At 37.2% G+C, this 27,642-nt stretch overlaps 2 protein-coding genes across 3 annotated transcripts; one reads left to right on the plus strand and one right to left on the minus strand.

The window, feature by feature from the left end:
* The first annotated feature begins 1,234 nt into the window (after positions 1-1,234).
* Smp_001640 (putative vacuolar ATP synthase subunit g) lies at positions 1,235-1,833 on the plus strand. The gene is made up of 3 exons (XM_018795956.1): positions 1,235-1,361; positions 1,397-1,497; positions 1,534-1,833. The coding sequence occupies exons 1-3, from the start codon at positions 1,271-1,273 to the stop codon at positions 1,714-1,716; spliced, it is 375 nt and encodes a 124-aa protein (XP_018650216.1). The 5' UTR covers positions 1,235-1,270; the 3' UTR covers positions 1,717-1,833.
* A 2,806-nt stretch (positions 1,834-4,639) lies between these two features.
* Positions 4,640-16,916, minus strand: Smp_122960.1 (the record flags this gene model as incomplete). 2 transcript variants are annotated; one of them, XM_018795957.1, is made up of 9 exons in its annotated part: positions 4,640-5,294; positions 6,266-6,767; positions 8,227-8,242; positions 9,725-9,823; positions 10,296-10,421; positions 12,459-12,580; positions 13,633-13,800; positions 16,760-16,861; positions 16,895-16,916. In XM_018795957.1, the coding sequence occupies 9 exons, from the start codon at positions 16,914-16,916 to the stop codon at positions 4,664-4,666; spliced, it is 1,788 nt and encodes a 595-aa protein (XP_018650217.1). The 2 variants fall into 2 exon arrangements, with proteins under 2 accessions (XP_018650217.1, XP_018650218.1); XM_018795958.1 differs by lacking the exon at positions 4,640-5,294 and having other exon boundaries at positions 6,109-6,767.
* Between the last annotated feature and the right edge of the window lie 10,726 nt (positions 16,917-27,642).

Raw genomic sequence — 27,642 nt, forward strand, 5'->3', positions numbered from 1 at the left:
ATTCACTGGATCTTCGTTGTTGCAGATGTTTCTATACCAATCATTGGTATAGACTTGCTATAACACCACAATCTGCTCATCAATACGCGCAAAGGAGTCCAGTGGACGGAAACACTAAGGTATTTGCTTGCGTACTTCATTTTTTGGTCGCAGATTATCTCAAGTCACAATTAGGCACACAATAGACTCATTATATCAACCATTACTCGATAAGTACTCTGGGATATATCAACCGCGACCGAAATTGCCGTGTGTAACCAGCAATGTTACACATCACATCACGACTAAGGGACCACCTGTATCCTCAAAAGCACGCCGTCTAGCTCCCGAAAAGCTGAGGTTGACCAAAAACGAGTTCGACCACATGATAGAGCTGAGAATCATTCGACCGTCAAACAACCCATGGGCACTCCCTTGCATATGGTCCCTAAAAAGGACAGCAATGATTGGCGTCCAACTGGTGATTATCGGCGTCTGAATGCTAAAACCATTCCCGATCGTTACCCGTTGCCCCACATTCACGATTTGACAGCTACCTTGAAAGGTACAACTGTCTTTTCGAAAATCGACTTAGTTAAGGCTTACAACCAAATACCTATGGCTACTGACGACATTCCAAAACCGCCATTATAACTCCTTTCGGCCTCTACGAATTCTTACTAAAGCCTTTCGGCCTAAGAAATGAGGCTCAAACCTTCCGAAGGTTCATAGATGACGTCTTCCGAGGACACAACTTCATAGATACATATTTTGATGACTGCTCGATAGCGATTCCGGACAGAGAATCCCATCTCCAGCATCCGGGAATTATGTTCGAACGACTGAAAGAGCATCGCATTACTGTAAACATTCAGAAATGCCAAATCGGGACCGACTCCTTAGATTTCCTAGGACACACTAGTATCCGATCTCTTAGAAGCAAAGTGGAGGCCATTCTGGATTACCGAAAAACAACCACCATCTGACAAGTGGGCACATTTAACGGCCTTGTAAGTTTCTATAGACGGTTCATACCAAAATCTGCGTCCCTTATGAAACCGCTAACCGACCATCCGCATCAGATAACCAAACGAATTGTCGTACTAGTAAGAGAAATCAACTGAAATAGATCTCTACACTAAAGTGGGTTATGATTTGAATAGGAAATATGTTTCCATGATTAAAATTTCAGTAAATAAAACTCAATAATGAGTAAAAAATTATCAGCTCCATTCTAATTATTGGACATTGCTGAGAGGTATGTTCAAAACAGAAACCAACATTACAGGATATGTCGGCTGTTGCAGCTCAAAGCGATGGGGTAGCCAAACTGCAACAGGCTCGCACAGCAGCTCTGGCGAAAATAGAGGAAGCTCGCAATCGTAATTGTTAACATGAAATGTATACTTACATATAGGGAGGGCAAAACGACTCAAGGAAGCTAAAGGAGAAGCAAATTTGGAAGTCGATGCTTTCAAAGCACAACAGGAAGCTCATTATAATTCACTTGAGCTTCAAGTATGTTAGGAGTCTCTATTCATTTACAATCCGTAGGTTAACTCACAATATGGTCCCTACGAAGAATTGTGTCGTCAAATGACAGACGAACAGCTAAACTCAATGCAACGTTCGTTCCAGTCAAACAGAAATGCAGCTTTGCAGTTATTGTTGTCTAAAGTTTTAGATGTAAAGCCTGTCGTCCACGTCAACTTTGGTTTCAAGAGTCCAGGGTCGTAGTAGGTTAATGTTCTTTCAAAAGCAGAATTAGACCAAACCACTTACAAGCATAATATACCTTCAATTGTGATTAAGAATCTAATTATTTTAACCACTATAATAGACGTTAATTTGCTTTTCGTTTTTTTTTCATTAAACAGGCGGTGGTTGGAAAACGTACAGACCCGCTGGTATTTGACCATTTACGTGTTTGCATATTCGCCTTTGAAACACATGAGTTAGGGTTAGTGATATTACTGGACTATGTATGTTAGAGTGAGGCATTTCATCCAGTTCTCCGGTTTTCCCAGCATTAGTTTTGGTAGGTGATTAATGCACATAATCCTACACGGTACTGCACCGTGCTACCAAAATTGAGAGGCCTAAACACAACTACGAAATGTTCGCACTAGTTTCTGGGAAATATAAACAAAGACCGATAGGGTTTCTGATGTGTGTTGATCTTCTTTCGCTCTCTCAAGGTTTCTGGCGAGTAATCATCTTTAGGTAGACTTCGCTTCTGACACTCATCCAGAAAAGTATCCGCATAGCCTTTGGCCCTTCGACGAGTTATGAAGTTTTATGAGCTATTCCTAATGGTCCCCGAAAATACGATGAGATGATATTCTTCGATGGCTATCTAAGTGCAGTGTAATTAAGCTTAATGATCTTCACTGCTCGTAAGCATCAACAATGACATGACGTGGCCACGAGTTCTACGATCTGCACACTAATTGATTAGGTTTTGAATTACTTTGTCGTGTTGGCTTTCTATGGACCTGACTGCTTGCAACTAGTAATTATCTGACTCATTCCGTAGTATTTTTCCGAATCCGTGGGGCTGATGAGGGAAATGTATGGTTCGTTTGTAGAGGTTAATAAAAGCGTGGCCATTTGTTGACCGATAGGATGAAAGCCATTCCCATATTTGCAGTCACAGGTTGTGTATTACAGATCATGCGACTAACTTTGGTGTATCCAATAACCAAGTTCAGTAATAATCCAATCGTTCATTTATTTCATCTCACTGGGATGTTGGTGCAGCAGGAATTGAAGATTCTTAAGTACGAATCTCATTACTACTCATTGGTTTCAAACATTGCACTTGTCGGACGGTTACTCAGATTATAGATAGTTTCTCCTTTGGTTTTTGGAATCATCAAACGTTAGATGGATTCGCTAGTTGTACCAGTCAGTAGCGTTCGCGTGATACAACCCATCTTTAAAAAGTCCAGTTCGGTTGTTTAGTCTCTCGAATGCTTCTATGACTTCCAAAACTGATTGGTTCACTCCATTACAAAAATCACCAGCGCCTTCCCCTCTTCGAATTCTTTGCTGTAGTCCAAGTGATAAGTGAAGAAATGAGAGTGTTATAAAGCGTTCCAACTCACTGACAAGGTATACCCACTTTACAGAATCTTTCACTTCCGTGAAACCACTTTTTGAGTTGACAACAAGCAGAAGCCACGTAAAGAAACTACTAAGTTATTGTTAATGATATAAAAGAAGTTAGTACCTTTTATTATGTTTGGAAGTAAGTCATGAAAATGCTGATGACACCACATTGATTGCGCTACGGTTCAGGCCTTACTTGATGTATATTCTAGAAACAGGAATCTACGTACACAACGTACTTTATCCATTGTACACAAATGCCTTGACTACTCGGAAAACAATGCTAAATTATGTCGTCAAAAATATAAGTGGGAGAATTTACAAGTTATATTTGCACCAACTACCATATACGATTATTCAGTATATCTCCCGGAGTCCTCAGTTTTTAGTTTACTAGCATTCGTTAAGTACCAACGTCTGGATCAAATATTAGGAGTTCAAGCTCATTACCGATACCGCACTACTTTGTTTTCAATTCTAGAGTAACTTGAAACTTATGATAACCTGGTACAGAGTCTAGTATGAGTGCCCTTCCTGCAACCCTCAATGATGTAACTCGGACTCAACGACCCGTTTACATCTTTTTGATAACACAGGTGTTGCGTAAACCCAGTCAAAATAATGGGTATATATTTATGATAAATATCAGATGTGTTCGCAAACTATCTTAGAATCCTCTGGTACCCGACGATTGTGTTTTTGCCAAATAAAATCAGCAATACAATTGTTTGAACATAACTTGATGACGATTATCCGTCTTTCTAAAATGGAGCTTATGTCAAAGTTAAATAAAGCATAAAATCTTAAAGAAATATTTTCGTTATTCTCCCAAGATGTATATAGGCTAAAAATCACACTAGGCATGAGAAACGCACCTGAAATTGTGTATTAATTTGATGTCTCAATTATAAGTAATTACATCAAGTAAATAATAGCAAGTTTCTTTGAAGCACATGCCAAAAGAATCATATTTCAATTAAATGTAATGATAACAAAAATTCTTTGCGAATTTCGTACAGGACTGATAATCTCTTGCACAAGATGGATAAAGTGAGTCGGCAAATTGCTGGAAACGTCGATTATAAATATCCTATATCTTAAGCATTTAATTAAATATCTGCATGACTGAAATAAGACAGTTCCTATATAGTTTGGTGACTATAGATTTTGGGTTTCAGGATGAAATGATAAAGGGTTTGTGATAATCGAAGTAGTCGATTATAAAGTCAGTCTTAATGTACCACACAAAATCCATTTTTCACAAACTGCAGCGATGAGCGTTCCCAGAAAATAAGACATGTACACAAATCTAGTTATATCTGTAATGACAAAATAAAACACCGACGATAATTCCCTATTAAAATATTTGTTGTTGAAAATCTAGGTGACTGAATATAAACACTGGTGTCATGAGTACCAACACGTCTTGACCTGTGCCATGCAATGTTTAATTCGAAATGGACAACGGCAGTAGGATTCCAGGCACTGATGATACTTATCCCGACAATATAAAGTTCATCTTAGAACCGCTAATACAGAAGACATAAATAACAATACATCCTGATATCGTTTCTCAAAAACTACTCCACGTAACCGTAAAATAGGTAGGAAAGAAAACACTTTGGAAGTAGAATACATCACATGATTTATCATACATCTGAGATGCTGAAGTATATAATGCATAAGATCTAATGATGTCTGCTTTTGATAAGTTTCTAAAAACACATTGTTTGTCAGTCGAAGCATCTGAATCGCACTCATCTTCGCTATATATTTCCGAGTGACCCGTATCAGTCTCTTCAACTGGTGATAGCGTATGATTGCTATGCTGTGCGCGATGGCTGATGCCGTTTGCAATAAACGTTGATTTTATTCCAAATCGCTGATCATCCCATCCACATAAACGTTCGTAAAATAACAAATAAGCAGGACTTGATTCCACGTGTTTGAACGGCACACGTATTACATGAGCATCGGAAGTCAGTATCCATGGCGAATTATAAGCTTCAGGTGTATTTGATATTCCTTGAAAATAGTTTGAAACGTATTGACACAAACTTGACAAAATATGAACTAGCCAATACGACACTTTTTGCACATGCAACATAGGTGTGTGCCATTTACGATACGTTATATAATGTCCACACTGATGAAATGCTCCTTCATGAACAATAACTGAACGGAGTACGTATGGTTTCGGACAACTATAATATAGAGCGAAAGTGGTAGTAAAGGATAATATAGTTTGCTAAAAATCAGTGAGAAAACATAGATATATTAACTATAATCCAATAAATCGAACTATTGACTTGTGAGTTGGCCTAAGGAGTAAGTACAACTTTTGATGATTTATTCACGTTATCTGAAGAAATACAACTTATCAAAACAAATAGTATAAATGGCAACATATAGAATAATAATAATACGTCACTTTTCTTCGTTGTCAACAGTGCTCAGGAACTTGGACAATTGCCAAGTCCTAACCTTGTAAATCTTTGGCTGTCAGCGGTTTACGAGATCTAGTAATAAAGCTTCCAAATATTAATTGCAATGAGTAAATTCATGAAATTACTTGACTTCACACAATTTTTACACTTGATAGAATTGATTAAAGAAATACATAGTTTAAAACAGGGTAAAAATAACCCATGCATAAGCTTCGAGTAGACGAAAATTTGTACTAATTATCCCGTGGTTTAAAGGCTGTATTTTCATTTGTCGGACCACAGGCTTAAGTTGGTTCTGAGAGCGTCTTTATCCCATATACTAAGTGAAACTCACCCTGGTATACGAAAGAAATAATATAACTGAGTCTCACTTGAGTATCGTCTTTATTGTACCGGGTTCTTTTGTTTAAATAAGTAATCGATAACTCCATAAAGTGATTTTCACATGGTTATATGAACTATCTATAGTATAAAAATTAACAAAATTACCCAAGTTCCATACAATAAATTAACTGGACTGCACTCCATTCTGTCACTCAAGAGCTGTCATTCATATCTCCTAAGTTATGAATTATAACTCTCCTTGAACTACTAAACAAATGAATTGATACTTTGTATTGTCAGAACAAATGACAAATTTAACATTTCTGATAAGTTGAAAAGGGGGGAAAATCATATATTCTACTTCAAAAATAAATGACAAGACAAATAATTCGCTGAAAACCCACTCTCTTTCTAATAATTCTGAAGTATCGGAAAGTAAACCTTCAGAATTTTTGTCATTATATGGATTTACAGCCTGAGATAAAGCCTCAGTCTTTGAAATTTTACATGATAACAAATAAGGCGCCATATCTAAAAACTCCGGAATATGTACATGTTCAGAACGCTTTGTAGCAATTCTGGTAGTTGAAAAAGGATTTCCACCAAACTGGCGAATATTATTAGATTCAGTGGATAAGCTAGCTATGTTTAACCAATCACTTCTTTGTATGTACAAAACTAGGTATTTAGGAGTGTGTGTTATCCATTGTTCGCGTTGACAATAATTTAATGAACAGGATTTTGATGTCGAAGTTTTCTGACATTTAGGGCACTTCATATCAGGTATAGGTTCGACAGTTGCCAACTGAGCATCAAGACATTCAATAAGATCTATCACTTCTGGAGATGTTTTGACATGTGAATGTTTTAAGCCTTTCACATTTGTCTTTACAGTGCCGGGATTCCCTGGTAAATAATGAAAGCAAAGAATAAAACTAAATTCGGATGAAATTATATATATATATATATATATATATATATATATAAAGTTTGCAGAAATTTATATATAAAGTTTGCAGAAATTTATAATAAAAACCAGTTAGAAAGACTATATTGAGACGGATGAGGTAATGCATCACTATCGAGAGAGAGATCAGAGTAAACTTATAAAATTCTTGTATTTAGTAATATTCCAAGCTGAAACAATTTGCTGAACCCAACATATTGCGTATAGCGATAGAATAACCACGAATTAAGAACTGCAAAATCAAGGACGAAAACAAAATTGGATATAAGTGACTTGATAAGGCACCGAGACTATCGTAAAAAAAATGATTAGGTCCCTTATTATCCGCCTGATTTGTGCGATGAGTCGCAAGCTGAACGGATGAATTTTTAGATACAGCAAAATTAATAACCTAGTTGTACTCACGCTAGACAACTAGTTTTCTCATGAGGATGAGTCACAGTAAACCGCCTAACACTTTCCTCAGATATTTATAATGAACGAAATGAAAACGTTTATTTTAAATCCAAAATGACAACAGTAAAAACAAACATCTGCGTAAAAGGAAACAGAATAAAATCTGAAAAATTAGTATAAGGTAGTAAGTGATTTAAAATATTTAGTATTATTATTTACGATCTCTTAAACAAAAGTAATCATCATGGTAAAGAAAACAAGTATTTCTGAGTATGAATAAAGTACAAATACCATGATTACTATGAATAACAATAAGAAACTGAAAGTTTTTCAGTTAACCAGTAATTATAAAGTCTTATTAAAAGAGGGTTAAGTAACCTTATGTTACGTAAATATCTATAGTAATGGTTGGATGATAATATTAATCATAAACACTATCCCTGAATGAAGGAACGGCAAATTTCTCACAACAGTTAATTGATAACATGAAAAGTGATAAATGCATGTATTGGTGAATGGTTTTTGTACGAAACAACATGAATTGCAAAATTCATTGTCATGACAATGAACTCATCTAAGACATGAAGCACAAAATACACAATGTACTTTCTATTTGTCCATAGGGAAGTTGACGCACAAAAATGCAATACGACGAAAACTATGTTCACATCCATAAAGTCTCATGTGACTCAAACTAATATAAAAGCGTTCGAGTTATCCCATTGTTGGTATTCAGGATTAAACTTCAACAAGTTTTTGTTTGTATATATACGTATCAACGTGATAATTCAAACGCTGACCAATAATGCTCATACATTATACTTGTTAAACAAGTTAACAGTTAGTTGAACTCAGTAGTGCAGTGAATAATGCATTGACGTTTGAAGGGAAAAGTACAACGTCCGAATCCCAACGTGAAGATCAACACGAAAATTAACGGAACGTAAAAAAACTATCTAACCAAGAATATAGGATTTTCATACATGTTGGCATATAGGTTACCTATCAATTCAATCCACTAAACAATGGGAAGCAAAAGACTTTAAGTAAAGTAAATGCGTTTTGTACTAGAAGAAACAATTGAAACTCTGTAGGTTAAATGGGCAAAATGCTTCAATGTATAAAATGCTAAGCCCGAACTTTAAAACACACTAAGATCCATGTAGGCTTGATTAAAGGTTTCTGAAACAGAACGAACCAAATAATCTTAGATTACATAAAAAATCAATACTTCACATTCGATGAAGACTACAAGTGGTATTTATACTAACTAATGATTCCTTTGTACTTGATTGAGCGCTGATTACGGATCCCAAATATAATACGTTCATTTGTGTTTATCTACTTCAACCGGCCTTGAATAGCACTATTTCGGAAATTCTTAGCTAACACATGGATCTGAATTCTTTTAACCATCATACTATATCAGCACATATAAACGATAAACTGGAACACCATACAGATTTAAATACATTTAGTAACAAAACTACACCATTAAGATACAAAAATTATAAAAGAACGACCTCATCTATAATACTGAATTGAGAAATGAAATGTGTCGCCAACAAAATTAGACATATATTATGTAATGATTTGAATTACAAGCAGGTTTTTGTTGGAGTACGAATACTAATAAGCTTACAGAATAGTTTAACACAATGATCTTGTTAACCTCAAACACTAGTGTACCTTACTGAGCATTTCTTCGTCATCCCATTTTATTCTTAGATCTTTTTTAACTACGCTAGCTTAACTAACGGATAATCGCAATAACAATTCATTTCTTGAAATTCATGAAAGTAAATTACTTTGGATTTATAATTTGTAGTTACAAAAATGAATTAATAGAATTTTTCGAGTCATACCATAATGGTTTATGGAGTATGATCTGGGTTATATCTATATGTTAGTGATCATATTCCGTGTGTAATTGAATTCAAAATAATTATATTTACATGTTTTATTTTAAAAAGCCTCATTATTAGTGTTAATCCTAATCGTACCACTTATATAGTTATTAAATTTTTCACACAACTATAGAGTATAGATCGACAGTGATTATGCGCTTATTTACATAGACAGAAATCATTAATCTCAAGAAACATTGACATCCTGAATATTATGTACACATTATCTTGATAAGAAGATTGAAAAGAATCTCTAATTTATATATATTTATATAAAGTGAAGTCAACTAATGATCATATCAAAGCAGTGTATTTTGATTTTCTTAAGTAACAGATCCATCAGGTATTTGGGTATGATCTACACTCTATATGACATTATCCGGCATTCCAAACAGAAACAGATGGAGCATGGTTCGAATTAGAGTTACAGGTTGAAAATCGAATGCCTTAACCACTAAGCCGTGAAATTAGCTACTGATACTGTGTTTACAAGTGAAGATTAACTTACTTAAAAATATAGTTAAACAAGCTTCCGGTTGAATGACCACTTTACTATGATAGTTGCAATAATTACATGTTACCCGACTACTCACCAGAATTTGTTCAAACACATGAGTAGGAAATGCATCGCATAAAACTGCACGAAACTTTACACTTTCAATAGCGGAACAATGAGATCGACAGACAACTATCTTTGAAAATAAAATCAAAAGGAATATTTGTGAAATCATGACAAAAAATAACTGCAATTTGATGCTGAATATAATAATTAAAATAAATAAAATTATAAGTATAGGATTGTGGAGAGTGTTGAACTTTATTGAGATCACGAACCGATAAATCCTAGACTACCTGGGTCCGACTCCCGTGTGTGGGATCGTTCATGAGCATTGCTGACGAGTCCCATACTAGGATAAAACGACCAACAACTCCCAGGTTTTCAGTGCTGGTCTAACAGTGATCGGTTCATGATCTCAATAAATAAATAAAAATTATATCGGAGCAAGATTAGCAACTACGTTTTTCTGGTCAAAATGAAACACCACTGAACTGAATAGTTTAAAATTTTCTAGCTGAACTGCAACCATTAACTAGGTTTTCCATCGATATAGAAAATTATTTACGTACTTTTTTAAAAAACTAACAATAATTTTGTACACTTACTCGTCTATGATGCGGAAGATTAAAATTAAACAGATTACTTATTTTTCTAGCATATGTTTTGCTGGAAAAATCATCATCTTGACTACAAGCACGTTCCATGATAAAACCAAATAACTCATGAGCATCCTAAAATTGGAACACAAAGAAAATATGATATTTTATTCATCTAATATATGGTTACAGTCAGCTTGTTAAGAGTTAAGTGTTAACGTCTCATTTGAATACAACGATATTTTCCTTAATCGTACTTTGATTTTCACCATATATCTCCACGTTGATGTCTGTACTATAAAGTCCTAATTCATTAAAATAATCGCTTCCCTTATTCTTTAATCTAGCTCTTATATGAAATCTGTTTGTGAGTCAACACTATAAACCAAACATATCCAAACTATCTCTCTTCACAAAGCGTTTGCACTGAATAATTAGCCACAAAGTAATGTAGAACCTCGTAAATATCTGTATCTGTTTCATTTGCTAAAACAAATCAACACAACAAGATATAAAAGTTGTATAAGTAGTAACAGCATTATTGGTAGTAGAAAATATCAGACATAAAAGATATAACTGGATAAAAAATAAGGATTCATGGAATCAGCAAAAAAAACACGAAAATTAAGAAACATAGAATCTAATAAAAGATAAAGAGTGAAGTCAACCAAAATTTCTGAATCCGCTCCAAAATTTAGTCAAATAAAAGTAAAAGTAACCAAACAAACAAATGTATCTGGTTAATGATGTATTAGACATGTGTTGTTTGCACTGAATTAGTTCAGCCATTCCATCCATAAATGAATCATATGAGAGAAAGTGACAGGTTTAACTTAAATATCGATAAAATCCTGACTTTATTGATATACATGAGAACGAGTGCTTTACACAAGTTAATAAAATCAATGAAAATATAAATATTCCAGTGAGTAGCAAAACAAACTGTACCACTCAAATGATAGTTTAACTACCTAGACCTAAATACAAACACAATTGTAGCACTGACTAGTATTTTTTAAATAAAATACTGTTTTATTCAGCTACAACCGACAGCATACTCTTAAAAGCAAACAAAAATGACAGGTTAGCGACTAAAATGACCAGTTCTTGTGGCAGAAACTGAAATTCTGCATCCTACGGTAACCAAAAAATGCAAAGTCAACTTAATCACCGAGACCGATTGCAGATAAGACTTTTTGCTCCGACAGATGAAGTTACAAATAAAGAATGAGAAAACAACTAAGTATTAGATTACAGCTTGTGTTAAAATTACTAATATAAAAGCCTATGAGACTTATTCTCCTTTCTTATATCACTGTGTATATCTCTATAAATACTTGTTCCCACAGATACGATGGTTTATGATTTCATGAGCTATACACCAAAAGCTATAATGATCCTTTTTCTACATTACTTCATTTAAATAGGAAAAACATCTATGTTTTACAGGGTTACTTCAACCTTCTTTCGTCAGAGAATTATTTTATTTATTTATTTAATCACATACATATTGGTACAAAGGGCACCGGATACATATGCGCCACACAGAGAATTAAGCGTTGTTCTAAGAGCATGACTACTGAATGGTTATGGAAGTGACTTTTGTTTTTAGCAAAATCCATTTAGCACAACAAGATTATCAGTATTATTTGTACAAAACGTTACGGTTTAGTAGTCACTCATCTTCTCCTTTTCCAAGAAAAAAACTAACACAAAGCAGAGTCACCTAAAATTGAATTTTAAAAAAATCTGTGGTTTGAAGACCTAAAGGTCCACAAAATTGGATTCGGCTTTCCTGAACCAATCACTTACGAGCTCAATACCTCAGGAACGAAATCTATGACTACGATGTCTAACGATGCTTGTTCAACACTAACATACACATATTTAGTAACTCATAAAAAAAAAGTATGGAAGTCTTTTCATGATAACATTTAACAAATTCAGAACAAAATGAAGCGTAGAAAGATTTGACTTCACTTAGCGACTACATGATGAATTTTAGTTGATCGTATTTAGACAAATCATGAGAACGATTACGAATTAATGCAGTAACAAAAAATAGTGCCCAGTATAGTGAATTTATGGATTAAATGAAAATTATCAAACATGAAGGAAATGTATTAAAACTAAGACAAATGTAACATGAAAAAGGGTAACACAATGACCAACCTGTTGTTCATGAATAGCCCAATTTTGTGTATTCACTATTTCGTTAATTAACGCTTCATGATTCTTTTTTAGTAAACTACCCAATCTATTCTCTGCAATATATTGAGAAGAACATTGCAGACCTAGAAAATAAAAACTTTAATTGTAAATTTATAGCTTAGCGAAATTGGTTACCGGATAAAAATATGACGTAACGATATTCAGATTCCGCTGAAAACTAACATTTCGTATTGTTGATAGTCAAAGTGAAAATTTGTGTCATCAATGGTACCGCCTCACTGTATGTTAATTACACTTAAATTTGATCGCCCCAGCTCCGAATACAGACAGCTTATCTCCACATTAGCCCTAGCTAATTCATAACCTATATCTTGTTAAAAAAATGTATCGGAGGGACTAAAGAAGATTGAACTAAGAGAACAGCTTATTCATATAAATACGTGACAATAGCCTTAACAGTAGAACAAAAACTAGAATCTATAAGTCGCAAATAAATAAGAGAAGTGAGCTTTTGATCCTGTTGAGAATAAAGAGATTAGCGGATGATAAAGGAAAATTTAAAATTTTCGTAAGTAAAATGATAAAGTGATAATTGGCATAAATTACGTTCATTAATTTATTATCTTCAAGAAAACATTGTTTGTACAGTTTATTAGACTTCAATCACTCAGACTTTTCACAACCTGCAGAGATTTAAACAGGGATTCGCGAAAATAAACGTTTCCTCATGAAGTATATGCAGGCTCATAGTGTCATAGTTTACACTCTAGTTTACCTTAATACAAACTTAGGAATCGTTTGGTTGATGCAACAAGCCAACAAGAAACTGCACTGGTCAAACAAAAATGCTCATAGTTCATATTCTCCATGCGTACATAAAATGAAAAGAATATATCCATCACGAGCTTTAATTGCTATTTTGTTGAAAAGATTATCTTCGGATATATCTTATTACAATTCTCACCATCTTGACGTGGCGAGCCATAATTACTGACGAAATCCTTACCAACTTAATCAACCACATATTTATTGACTTCAATAAGGATATGATATCTTAAGAAGAAAACATAATCAGTTTCGTCTTTTAAAACTCTTAATCACTGATTTCTTAATACATCAAACACGAATGACTGGAATCCAAATAGTCAGAATGAGAACGAAATTGAACACTTACCTTTCAATAAACATAACAATCTATACATGAATTTGTCCGGTCGATGGTAGACACTGCGTTCCAGGAGACGGATAAGACTTGGATTTGCTGCCATTGCTTGCATCAATGCATTAAAATAACATACATTTCTAGGATTTGGAAGCCCAACTGGCAGGTCTGAGAAGTTTTCTACAAAGTATCATCAATCAAATTGAATTTAAAGACACAGAAAATCGGTGGCTTCTAGAATAATATGAAGCTTAAGTCTTTGTATTTACAGTAGCCACGAAACTTTACATATTGGCTATCATTTTAGTATATAGTAATAAAATCATGGTCACATCCCGGTTCATTGTAACCCCCTAAGTCCGATCTATCCGCATATTACTATATCACGAAGCTTAAATGCAAACAAATCAGAAAGAAGCCAAACATAATACAGTTATGTATTAATTCAAGTTGCCATACTACAGAATGTTACAGCAATGTTAGTTGATTGAGAGAAAATGGACTAACTTTAAAATATAAATAGCAGCAAATAAATAGAAAAGTGTAAAAATTAAAGGACAGAGAGCATATGATGATAATATACCCTTGATTCAGGCGAAGATAATTGGTGAACGTATCTGCACCATTGCAGATCACTTTACCTGAGGGTCAAAGAGAAAAATAGGGTGTTCCTTACGTTGATTAAATCAATGAACTGTGACTTCAAAAACTAAGACCACGTTTTGGTCCAGACATGACTTTTTCCATGTTTAAGTTTATCAGGTTGATAACGACGTGAAATGTATTTCGCAAAGCAAAAATCGATTTGCTGTGCTCGTTTACTAATATTTCTTCAAAATATGAGCAGAATACTCATTAAATTTACTACTCACACCTGTTATCAAATACCAATGACCTTAAAATAGTTTCTAGTAGCGATGAATATATGATGTAGAGAGAACTTATACACATGATTTCCCACTGGTAAACAGACGCCCTGACTATACGACCTTTCAAAGAATAGATAAAAGTATAACTGTTTAATCACTGAGTGGCGACAAATGTCATGTTTATTTAGACTTTTTAAGTAATAATCGAAGTCCATCTATCATGTTGCGATACAGGTATTAGCCGAAGTAATTCGATGTCTCATCAGTCAGTCAGCTACAACGTAGGACCAGGCACATATATGCATCGGTTCAAGTTGCCATACCTCGTTAGCACAACATGATGAACACCGAATTCGTAGTAGTTAATTTAATGGTGATAATATATAAAGGAAGGATTTCAGATAAGCATATAGTCCAGGAAGAAAGATATGGAGCAATTTTAATCTCGCAGTTTAAGGGAAGAGAAAGAGTGTATACACTTACGCCATTGTGATCGATTCTGAGCCATGTCACCTAGAGTCTCCAACCATTAGGTACGATAGTCACGTGGACCCCAACCAAGTAGTCTGCATCTACCAACACGGCTCAGACTAGAAGTTAGTGACTTCAAGCACTGATGCCACGTTTTGGTTTGGCCGCCCCTAACTTTCTTCCAACCATCGCCAATACTAGTCAGCATAGCGCGTCATGGTAATCGGTGTTCAGGAATACGTAACACGTGGCCCAACCGTCTCAGTCGATGGGGATTTATGACCTCATCAACCGATTTACCGTCATTCCCTAATACCCTGTATCTAACCTCACTATTACTTATCCGATGATCCCAGCAGATGCGAGCAAAATTCCTAAGGCATCTGCGGTCAAATACTAGTAACTTGCGAGTATCTTCTACTCTTAATGGCCACGTTTCACAGCCGTAAAGTAGAGCAGGACGAACTGCTGTGCAGTATACTTGTCCCTTGATTGATAGACGGATATCTCGTCTTCGACATAGGTGACGAAAGTTGGCAAAAGCCAAGTGAGCTTTCTGAATCTGTGCAGAGATTACGTCAGACACCAACCCATTAGGATTGATTAGACTTCCAAGGTAAGTGAAGTTCTCGACGCTTTCGACTACTTCACTCCTTATCCTTAGTTTGGGTGTTGATGCAGGCTAGTCCTGAAGCAGTAACTTGCGTTTAGGGGGGGGAAGAAATGCATTCCAAATGTCCTGGCATTGTTACTCAGTGCTAACAGAAGACTGCATTTTGTCAGCGTCTACACCAAACAAGACTATGCCATCTGTGTATTCTAAATCGATAAGTGGACCTCCTGGTAGATCAATGCCCGAAAATTCAGTCGACGATTGTTATTTCCAGCACTAGGTTTTTTGCCTGTTATCTTAAGTCTGATTAGTACTTCCATAAGTTACAGTCACGCCCACTCTAATGTTCACAAAATAAGATCTCTATGATTACACTTCCTGTGTCTATTGCACAGACCGAGTAGTGTTAACAAGTTCTAGGTGCAGAAACCAAGTATTGCATACTCGAAAGTAATATGAGATAGGTCTTTAGCCGACTAACTGGTGGTCTAGTGAATATATTGCTGGATGTATAGCAAATCAATCATATTTTTATTTCCAGCCTGAACTCACTAACCAACCATTCAACACAAAAAATATATATGGTTTAGAAACCACGATACAATAATTATTAAAAATGCATATTTAGTAGACATCAAAGTAAAATTACATAAACATCCTAGACAAATAAGACCACGAATAGCTAAAGATCCAATTGAAATACCAGAAAAGAAGTAGCAAATATTAGTAAAGGAAAATAAATATTCAACCACTTGACATTTTGAGTCGCTGTATTTGGTTTCACAAGCCGTAAAACTTTTCGGGCTGGGCAGGGCGCCAATAGTAACGCCTCTCGAATAAAAAGCAGTGAAAACACCTAGTGATGATGTGACTTAATTATCGTGACACTACTTGTGTGAGGGATAATAACTACTTCAGAGGCTTTGAACTCGCTATACGCTGGCCAAAAGTCTATTAGACCCACTAAAAGCCCACTGCAAGTGGTTTGTCGAGATCAAATGATCGGTCTAGAATACACTAAGAGACTTATGAGTGGTGATTACTAAATTCACTGTTAAGGATTGAATATATCAGAGTGAGTGTGAAAAAACCACACCAAATGATGCAACAAATTTAAAATCAATCACTTAAAACATCGAAAATTTAGATAATAAGGTGTATATTCAACGAAAGATCAAGCTCTTACGGCAATATACTTCCTCGTTTGCTCGTCGATATAACAAGAATATAGCACCAGAAACTACAGCACCTCCAATAATCACCACTAGAGAATCACAAACTCGTTTGGCTGGATTATATTATATTTAGGATACACGCATACCTGAAAAACCAGTGAATTCCATACTCAACAAGTCCGTACTGAGGACTCTCGAATAGTTGCCATTTCAATGCAAGTGCAACGGTCAGCTTCGGATGACCTTCATCTGGTTTGGACAATATTTTGAAGCGTTTTTTCAGACTGATAAAAGGGAGAATAAGCAAAAGCCGGCGGAGAACATCATACGCATACACGGAATATTATAACCCCTTGATAACAACTGAATATAGTTCAAGTGGTTTCAAATTGTTCTGAACAGAATAGAAAATTTCGCTTAACGGGCTTCCGTAACTAGTGGCAGTGGACCAACGATGCTTCCAGGCAGAAACCTAGGTATAGTTAACGACAGAAGAGAAAAAATATTAGTAAACCATAGTGAGATGCTTCTCTTAGTCCTAAAAAATATGTTCAGTTTCCTCTTAAGGGACACCTGTGAAGCCGCTTGAACTACCTCAATCGGTGGCGAATTCTAGGATTTGACTACTCGTATAAAGTAAAAAGTGTGGCTGTGGTCCGTTCTGTCGTGTTATGTCTCCAATTTCTGGTTCCTACCCCTAAGGTTTATGTTGGGACTCAACCTATGTAGATAATTAAGTAGATATCTGGGAGTGTTTAATATGCGAAAGTTCATTAGAAGTTCATCTCTGAGATGCCTATACTCCAGTGGGTAAAGTTGCAGTGATTCGAGGGGCTCTTCATAAGGCGTGGATTGAAGTCAATGAACTGAGGAAAGGAGATATTTCCTAACTTTAAATAGGGTCGAAGTCAGTAAGTTACTCGGTTAGGTTGATATGTTGTAGGGTCAGTGAAATGTCACTGAATATCGAACAGGTCGTCGATCCCTGTCAAGGTCAAGGATAGCCAACGCGCACCTGTCAATCATACGCCATGGACTGGCCCACGCGGCAGTGATTGTACTCTCGCTTCTGTACTTTCGTGGTTGTACCTTAACTAATATATTCTTGTAGTAACGTCCTTTGTGTTGTACAGTCTCCATAGCATCCATGGCCCCTTGTTACGTCGATGGGGGCAATCCACGTAAGGTGCTGGTCGCGAGGTGTGACTTCAGCGTCAGTTGGTTCGTCACACCGCCCCCGTCTAACTCGAGTGGGCCTCAAATCATTTCGATATAGACCATCAACGTAGATGTTCCACAATGTTATAAGACTTATTTGTCATAGAAACAAGGCATACATTTCGGTACATTGAAATATCAACGTTAGTAGGACTCCAATGTTGGAACACTTTGTGGAAGCTGTGTTGCGACAAGTAACTGGTGGTCCAGAATCAATGCAAGTAAAGTTCAGATCTATTTATAACGAGAAGCAATGCAGTTAGTGAACCACTAGTCAGTCGAAAAACTCGACTTCAACGTATTATATTTTGTGCTTCTTGATATTGTTCCCAGAAAAATATCGAAAGTACTAGTGATGGAGCAGGACGAAGTCATATGTTTCACTTATGTTTTCAATAGAAGGTGCTGAAAAGAGGGGGGAAAAAGGATGGGCGAAAAGTAGGACAGATAACGTTTATGATAAGTGAAGTTTACCCACTTGTGATGGAATAATTAAGGTCTGACTGCTTAGACTTATTTTCCCTTGTTAGGTCGATTTTTGTGTATGTTTCTACATGTAAAAGAATCCAATCCAAAGTATGATGTTGAATGCACAAGGGATTGTGTACATTGGGATGATTCAAAAGAGCCAAACTTTCAGGATTATGTTTATCTTTAGAATTTAGTAAGCAAAATACTCCCAATGGAGCACAGGCCGCCAACCAGCATTCTCCAACCCACTCTGTCCTGAGCCTTCCTTTATAATTCTATCCAACGTTTGTTCATTATCCACATGTCTGTCTCCATTTTTCGGTGTAATGTGTTCTTTAGTCTTCGGCTCCTCTTTCGACCTTCAGGATTCCAAGTGAGGGCTTGCCTTGCGACGCGGTTGAGTGCTTTCCTCAATGTATACTCTTCCACTTCCAGTCGATCACCAGGAGAAAGGGAAAGGGTGAGAGTTTCGTGCCTTAAGGTAACCCTCGTGCTATTGATAGGAGAAACCAGAGAAGTAGTGAATAGGTCTTTATTTCGATCTTCGCGCAGTCACAGTGGAGCGTGGGATTATCTGTTCAGACAAACAAAGGCTCTCAACATTCAATATAAGATAGGGAATATAACGCCTACAAAAAGTAAGGAAGTGAATGAATACTTGAACAATACTGTTTTAGCATATGCTTGGTTGTTTGGGGTCAACTCTTAACCAACCAACCTGAGCTGTTACATTAGCTTCCCCCTAGAATCGACTTCCGTAGGAACGTCGGTTCGATTAACCTATCTATCGAAAACACCTTAGTTCTATTTCTCATCCCAAGGCGGAATTATCAACTCGCTCACTATTTGACTTACAATCAGTTACGACTAACGCTTTCAACGATAGTCCATGGATGTCTCTTCATTTACTAGCTTGTCATCTTATTATGTAGCATGTGATCTTTTCTACAACTATCGCTGACGGTTTGCTGCGTGCTTTCAAGAGAAAGTGTGAGAATGTGGAATAAGAATATCTGAGGAAGTGCCGCGAGCGGGCTACCCAACACCATGTTGGTGAGGTACGATTTTTCCATGCTCAGACCGGCTATCAGGTGTTTACTCACCTGCCTCTTGAGTCGCCCTCAAGTAAAAAATAAAGAAGAGTCCACTTCAAAGGTAATGGTGAAAATCAGGCAAACCTGAAGAACTGCTCCACTGCCTGCATAAAATAATAAGATACAAAATGGAAATACATAAATGCAAATGATAATTGTTCGGTTCATGTAAGTGCTTGGCCTCCAGAACGGATTGGTATTCTGGAAGGAAATAGACATAGTGCAGATATCTTGTGCACGAAGAACCATGAAAGCAAAAAAATACTCTTTTGTAATACATATATGTCAAAGGGTGAACTTGCTAGAAGTTGGACTCTTTAACAGAATCGATCAAATGCATGACCTTGAGCCAGTGATGACCGCCTTTTACAACTAGGTGCGTAACCAAGGGTGCATCAGTGTAATCCACAAAACGGAAACGAATATACGATTAAGAAGCAAAAAAAAATTGTGTGGAGTATGCGGATCAAATACAGTTGTGTCAAATACCCTTTTCTGGTTTGATTTAGGTATGCATGATATATTGAAGCAATATTTCGTCAATTCATCCAAGTAACGAATTGGTTTGCACCTCAGAAGTGTGTAAGTCCTATTACTCATTAGTATTATGAATGATTAGTCGATAAAAGGAAAAATTGCAGTCATTCCCCCGTGGTTTGATGTGGTCTAATGGCTAGGCACACGGTCCAACATTCAGGAGGGCAGAGGTTCGAGTGCGTGAGACCTGCGTTTTTGTTCATCAAGACCCCTTTCAATACGACGTTTGTTGGCCATAAGTTGTTCAGATATGAGAGAAAGATAACAAGAAGACGAATTGATATGTGAAAGTGCCATATTGGAACAGTACAAGTTCTTTGTTTGTATTAATAATAATACCATAGAAAAAAAAACACTACAAGTTCGGTAGATTTCCATTTTGCGTTATAATTAAACCAACGAGAAAAAAATATATATATAAGCTATTAACATAACATGTCTTTTTTATAACGCTAGTGTTAAGTTCCAGGGTTTTGTATGGGCCACTAATAATAATTGATTTAACGTTAACATAGCTGCGATAGTCATATCGTCAGTTCAATGTTATGATTACTTAACAGTTCCTTTATAAGTTGTGCTTAAAATTAGGTATGTGGAATCAACGTGGCTAAGATAGTAACCTTACAGTAACGCACTGCACTATATCTTCACGGTTATTGATTCTTAAATGTCAGAAATTTAAAAAAATCTGAATATTGCCAATAAAGATGGGTTATATGATCACACTAAAAAGCATGCTGCAGGAAAACTGGTTAAGTCATTACGTAAGTTTCCTAAACATGAAAAAAAATGATGAGAACTTTAATAAGTACTTGACCATGGTTTAATCCAAAATGTTTTGTCTAAAAAAACACTTATTAATAGTAGTATTAATCGTATCAAGCTACTAAACATATCTTCGACCGAAAACTTTTAGAATTATTTCATTTGGTATATATGTATAGCCAGTCTACGTGAAAAATGTATATAGATATATAAGAAGTACAACCAACATAGTTAATTAACCAGAAAAAGAAATTATAAAACTCGCCTGGGTTGCTTTTTGAATTCGTTGTATTTGCCAGTGTTAGTTGTATGAGTTTGATTTAAATCCTCAGCCATCGTTTCGGAATACCTAGCTTATGTGTCCAGTATTTAAAAAAATATTTAACATAACACTTATATATCAAAGGTAAAAGGTCTGGGGAGTTGTATGTGAGGCGGAATGAGGAAAAAAAAATTATTTTTAAGTAGATGCAGGGTCTGATTAGCTACGTGGTTAGATTTTATCCTGGAGCCGAAACTATCAACATCCTTGACTGACTAATCGGATGTGCCCAGCGAACCGTTTTAGTCATTTGTAATGATTTATCATCTTTACATTTCGATTCCGTAATGGATTTGTCAGTTAAACGATCTAACAACACGTATGGTGGTTCATGATCTAGATAAGCCGGCTTTAGCCTATCCATACTTACTGTGTCGATGTTTCCATGTTTTTCTATCACGAAATATTTAGATTTTCTTGAGACGACTTTGAAAGAACCTTCAAATGGAGGACTGAGTGGTGCTTTTATTTTGTCACATCTTATCCAGACGTGCGTGCAATTGCTTAGGTCTTTAGGTATATATACGGCGCGCGATTGTTCACGAGTATTAATCGGCTTAAGTTTAGACATGTGGTCCCGTAGTTGATCTACATAATTTTCTAAATTAAGTTTTTGACTGTTAGTATTAGGGTTAATAAATTCACTCTTAACCAACCAACCTGAGCTGTTACAAGAGTAAGCAACCTTGCCTAACACCGGTCTTTACTTCCAATGAGTCAGTGAGTTGTCCTCCATGCACGGTTTCGCAGTTTAATCCATCATAGGAATTCCGTATGATATTGACTATCTTCTGAGGCACTCCGTAGTGTCGAAGAAGCCTCCATGGTGTTATCGTGTCCACGCTAACAAATACTTTCTCATTGTCAATGAAGTTGGTGTAGAGTGGTGAATTCCATTCATTTGGTTGTTCCACAATGATCCGTAGTGTTGCGATTTGGTCAGTGTACGATCGATCTTTACGGAATCCAGCCTGTTGGTCTCCAAGTTGAGCGTCTACGGAGTCCCTCACTCTGTTTAACAATACCCTGTTGAAGACTTCTCCTAGTTTTGAGAGATTGATGCTCCTGTAGTTATTACTTTTGCTGAGATAGCCTCTCTTTGGCATTTTGATCAGAAGTCCTTCCTTCCAGTCTGTTGGTACTTGTTCTTCATCTTAAATCTTGCTGGAGAGAATGTGGAGTATCTTTGCAGTCACTGCTACATCTGCTTTCACTGAATCTGCCAGGATGTTGTCTGGTCCCGCTACTTTTTTGCTCTTGATTTGTCTGATGGCCATGCTGATTTCTTCAATTGTTGTTAGGCCACCATCGATTGGGAGGTCCGTGGGTGCTGCTTCGATGTTGGGTGGGTTCAATGCAGCTGGTCGATAAAAGAGTTCTTTGGAGTGTTCTACCCACCTGTTTCGTTGTTCTTCAATGTTGGTGATTACCTTGCCTTCCTTGCTTTACACTGGTCGTTCTGGTTTACGGTAATTTCCAGAGAGTTTCCTTGTTGTGTCGTAAGGTTGTCTCATGTTTCCTTCTCTTGCAACTTTTTTACGCCGTCATTGGTAGATCTTCCACATATTTACGTTTGTCGGTTCTAATGCTCCTCTACACTTGCTTGTTTGCCTCTGTGTATTCGGCTTGTGCCTTGGCATTTTCTGCTCTTGTTCGACTGGTATTGATTGTTGCCTTCTTGTTCCTCCTTTCTTCAATTTTATCCAGTGTATCAACAGTGATCCATTCCTTGCTATGGTGCTTCACAAAGTCACATTAGGTTCGATAGTAGAACTACCAATTACTCAAATACTGATGAATGACATTCACAAACGGATGGTTTTTGAAACTACTGACTGGTATTCTAGTTTGACAACTAGCGGCCAGTAGCACCTTCTATATCCGAAACTTCTTACGCCCAATAGAAATCAGAAGTCAGACGAGAAGAGGTAGGAAAGATATATTTGATACGTTACCAATATATCCAGAGGCGTTTGTTCTTAGCTTTCTAGTGAAACGTAGGAGCTGTGTCCCACGCCGAGTCGAAACGTGATCTGGTACGGATGCATGACCGAAAACCTTCGGTTAAACAAGTCCACTTAAACAACGTGGTCAGCATCCACTGTCGAACACTTAGAAAGCTAATGATTTTGGGGAATTATTTACAGCTAAACTACTGTCTGCTGACAGAAACCCATGTTTACGATCGAAGATTAACTATTCTGAATGATCTAGCGAGATTCAACATTTCAAAAGTTAACTGCAGAATAATTTTGATGATGCTAAGTTACTCAGTTTACGCAGTTACTTGTGACTTTCTAGGAATCTTCTAAGCGGAAAAATTTTATGGTACTATTGACCCAGGATAGTACTTTATTACAACTTATTATTATTCATCTTCCGTCTTTTAAATATTCCTCAATTTTTACCTGAATGTACTTCTCGACTATCGCTGCTGGATATGGAAGCCCGCTACAAGAAATTTTCTCTTCCAACACAATCCTTAATTTTTTGTATATTGGACCCTCCGGTTTTATGACCTTGAGGTTGAGCGCTAATTCTAAAGTGGGCTTCACATCATGGGGTTTCACATCGGTTTTTTGCGTTGAGAGTTGGTATGCATATTCTAGCTGTAGTATTTTAGATGGTCTACTATGCATTTGAATATGCTTGTCGCAAAAGGCGACACTATAACTTATGATCCACCATATATTCTATTCCAATGCAGTACTCTTAAGATAACACAAGTATTGTTTGACAACACTTTACCAGCAACACCTATATTTGAATCGCGCATACCCGGTAAAATAAAAAGTCAAAAGCGAGGAGGCTGAAAGATATATTTGATGGATTATCAATATATCGAGGAGTGACTGATCTAATCTGGCTAGTGATCGCAGGAGACTCTGAGCACGCCTTTCTTTTTTTACTTTCCAGGATGGCTGGGAAATACGACATAAAGAACGATGAAGTTTACGAGGAACCGAGGTTTTCATTGTATTCTTCTTCCTTATATTTATATTGTACTTCATGACTCCTTATATTGAGGTAAGACGACCAGACGCTGCTAAACATAGCAAGCTATCAGAAGAGTGTTTACCAACGACAAACTCGTTGGGTTCAAACTTCTTGCTGGCCACGTTGTAGGGTCATCACTACCTCACTAGGGGGGAGTGGTCTGTAGCTGTAAATAAGTCCCACAAATCAATAGCTCTGTGATTGTTTCGATATTTGACGCTGACCACGTTAGTTTTAATAGACTCATATAGCCGAAGGCGTTTGGTCATGCATCCAGACCAGATCACGGTTTGGAACGGCGTGCTAAACGTCTCCTGCGATCGCTAGCCAGATTAGATCAGTCACTCCTCGATATATTGATAATCCATCAAATATATCTTCCAGCCTCCTCGCTCATGACTTTTGATTTCACTGGGTGTGCGCGGTTCAGTTATAGGTGTTACTGTTAAAGTGTTGTCAAACAACAATACCCGTGGTATTCGGGTTAAATATTTCTGACGACACTTGATGCAAGACACCATGTAGTTTCGCATAGAGTTGAGATCCAACTACTACTTATTCAGCTGCTAACCCCATGTTAACAGTGGTTGAAGCGGACGTTGTCGGCAACGCTTTAAATTATGCAAAATTTATAAATAAACATTTATGAATGAAAAAATTCCTGCTTTGCGATCAGTGATACTGGGATGTCCGGCAACTTGAAATTTGGTTAGCGAACTGACTGCTTCCCACCTGCATTTTAGCCACGTCTATGTGAACTGAATTAGACAAATACCCCGGTTTCCGTTTCAACGTTCCTCTGTAAAAGATTGATAGGATTACTGTACTTACCTCTTGAGCTTCTCTGTCTTTATGCACATTTTTTTCGTCATTCAAACCATCGAAACAGTAGCCAGCCAATTTTCTAAACAAAACCATCATCCTTCGCAGTTTGTAAATTGTCTACAGTAAATGAATGTCTTTGTGTATGTAACACCACATAATGGATAACCTCACACTTGATAACCACTCAATTATCATCTAGTTGAAGTGTTTATAAGTTCATATCCACGAAGTTGCCAGAGAACATTTATTTTATTTGAACATGCATAATGGTACTAAGGAGTACCGAAGGCATATGGGTCACACAAGTCACTTGGTTTTTGTGTGGGTTGTAATACTGCCCGGGTGCCAAAAACGAAGCAGGGGGTTTCCTTAGAGGGTCAAACCCAAAGCTTTCAACCTAAAGGTCTGATCCACAGGGCAGTAGAACGACGTATGGAGGTGAAGTCATCAACGATTGGTTCATACACCATTTCTTTCTTTAGGGTCCTAAAGCCCATGTTCACCACTGGTTTCCCAACTCCCCTGGGTGGATCCTCCATACCCACCAACTCGGTTAAAGTACTGGACATTCACTTTTCGTCCTCTCAATTTCGTAAACAACAATAATGCCTTGAGAGGGCAGTAGCAGGACTTCCTTGGGAGTAGCTGTATACGCGTGGCCATGTGAGAGCATTGCGTGAGAGAGAGCTGACTCTACCCACCCTCGGTCGTACCAGGGCATTTGGGGACACACTTTTTTTCTCCGACAATCAATTTGGTTACTGCAATGAGAACTTGCGTTGATGGGTACAAACTATTCAGTAGTACTCGAAATAATACATAAAAGAAATAAGTTCAAAATAATATGAGCACGAAATACAGAAATACATCCACATGAACGTATGTATGAACACAGATATACGTTCAGTATACTTACTTACTTACTTTTACTTACGCCTGTTACCCCTCGTCGAGGAGCATAGGCCGCTCACCAGCATTTTCCATCCAACTCTGCCCTGAGCCTTCCTTTCCAGTTCTTTCCAGTTGCTATTCATCCTTTTCATATCTGCTTCTATTTTCCGGCGTAGTGTGTTCTTTGGCCTTCCTCTTTTCCGCTTCCCTTCCGGATTCCAAGTTAGGGATTGAGTCGTGATGCACATTGGTGATTTCCTTAATGTATGTCCGATCCACTTCCAACGTCTTTTCCTAATTTCCTCTTCAGCTAGAAGCTGGTTTGTCCTCCCCCATAAAACGCTGTTGCTGATAGTATCCGGCCAATGGATGTTGAGTATTTTGCGTAGACAACTATTTATAAATACTTGTACCTTCCTGATGATGGTCGTAGTAGTTCTCCACGTTTCAGCTCCATACAGTAGGACTGTCTTGACGTTCGTATTAAAGATTCTGACCTTGAAATTGGTTGAGAGTTGTTTTGAGTTCCATATGTTCTTCAATTGTAGAAATGCTGCCCTTGCTTTGCCAATCCTCGCCTTTACATCTGCATCCGATCCTCCTTGTTTATCAACGATGCTCCCCAGGTACTTGAATGTTTCCACCTCTTCCAGAGTTTCGCCATCAAGTGTGATTGGGTTGGTGTTCTCCGTGTTGCATTTGAGAATCTTGCTTTTTCCTTTGTGAATGTTGAGGCCTATCGATGCGGAGGCTGCTGCTACATTTGCTGTCTTCATCTGCATTTGTTCGTGTGTATGAGAGAGGAGGGCTAGGTCATCTGCGAAGTCCAAATCATCTAATTGATTCTGAGAAGTCCATTGTATTCCGTATTTCCCTTCAGATGTCGAATTCTTCATAATCCAGTCAATCACTAGAAGGAAGAGGAATGGGAAGAGTAGACAGCCTTGTCTGACTCCGGTCCTTACTGGAAATGCATCTGTCAGCTGTCCTTTATGCACCACTTTGCACTGTGGTCCATCGTATGAGTTTTGGATAATGTTGACAATCTTTTCAGGAACTCCATAGTGTCAAAGAAGTTTCTATAATGTTCTCCTGTCCACGCTGTCAAACGCCTTCTCATAGTCAATGAAGTTGACGTATAGTGATGAGTTCCACTCATGATCCGTAGTGTCGCAATCTGGTCTGTGCACGACCGATCCTTATGGAATCCAGCCTGTTGATCCCTAAGTTCGGCGTCTACTGCGTCTTTCATCCGATTCAGCAGCACTCTGTTGAAAACGTTTCCTGGTACTGATAACAAACTGATGCCTCTGTAGTTTTCACATTTGCTCAGATCTCCTTTCTTTGGTATCTTGATAAGGTGTATTTCTTTCCAGTCCGTTGGCACTTGTTCCTCTTCTCAAATCTTCTTGAATAGAAGGTGAAGCATGTTCGCAGTTATTTCAATGTCTGACTTCAGTGCTCCTGCTGGTATATTGTCAGGTCCTGCCGCCTTCCCACTTTTGATTTGTCTGATGGCCATCCTGACTTCTTCGGTCGTTGGTGGAGTGACATTTATAGGAAGGTCAGTGTGGGCTGCTTCGATGTTCGATGGGTTCAATGGGGCTGGTCTATTCAACAGTCCCTCGAAGTATTCTGCCCATCTTTTCCTCTGTTCTTGAATCTCAGTGATTGTCTTTCCTTCTTTGTCCTTGACTGGTCTCTCTGGTTTGCTATATCTCCCTGCCAATTCCTTCGTTGTATCATATAGTTGTCTCATATTCCCTTCTCTTGC

Source organism: Schistosoma mansoni, chromosome 2, assembly GCF_000237925.1.
Source record: "Schistosoma mansoni strain Puerto Rico chromosome 2, complete genome".
In the NCBI taxonomy this organism is placed as follows: domain Eukaryota; kingdom Metazoa; phylum Platyhelminthes; class Trematoda; order Strigeidida; family Schistosomatidae; genus Schistosoma; species Schistosoma mansoni.

Bases quoted from the DNA above. Each gene is read 5' to 3' on its own strand.
- Smp_001640 (XM_018795956.1), top strand. From the start codon at position 1,271: ATGTCGGCTGTTGCAGCTCAAAGCGATGGGGTAGCCAAACTGCAACAG. The intron at 1,362-1,396 runs GTAATTGTTAAC...ACTTACATATAG, and splicing joins AATAGAGGAAGCTCGCAATC to GGAGGGCAAAACGACTCAAG. The intron at 1,498-1,533 runs GTATGTTAGGAG...TACAATCCGTAG, and splicing joins ATAATTCACTTGAGCTTCAA to GTTAACTCACAATATGGTCC.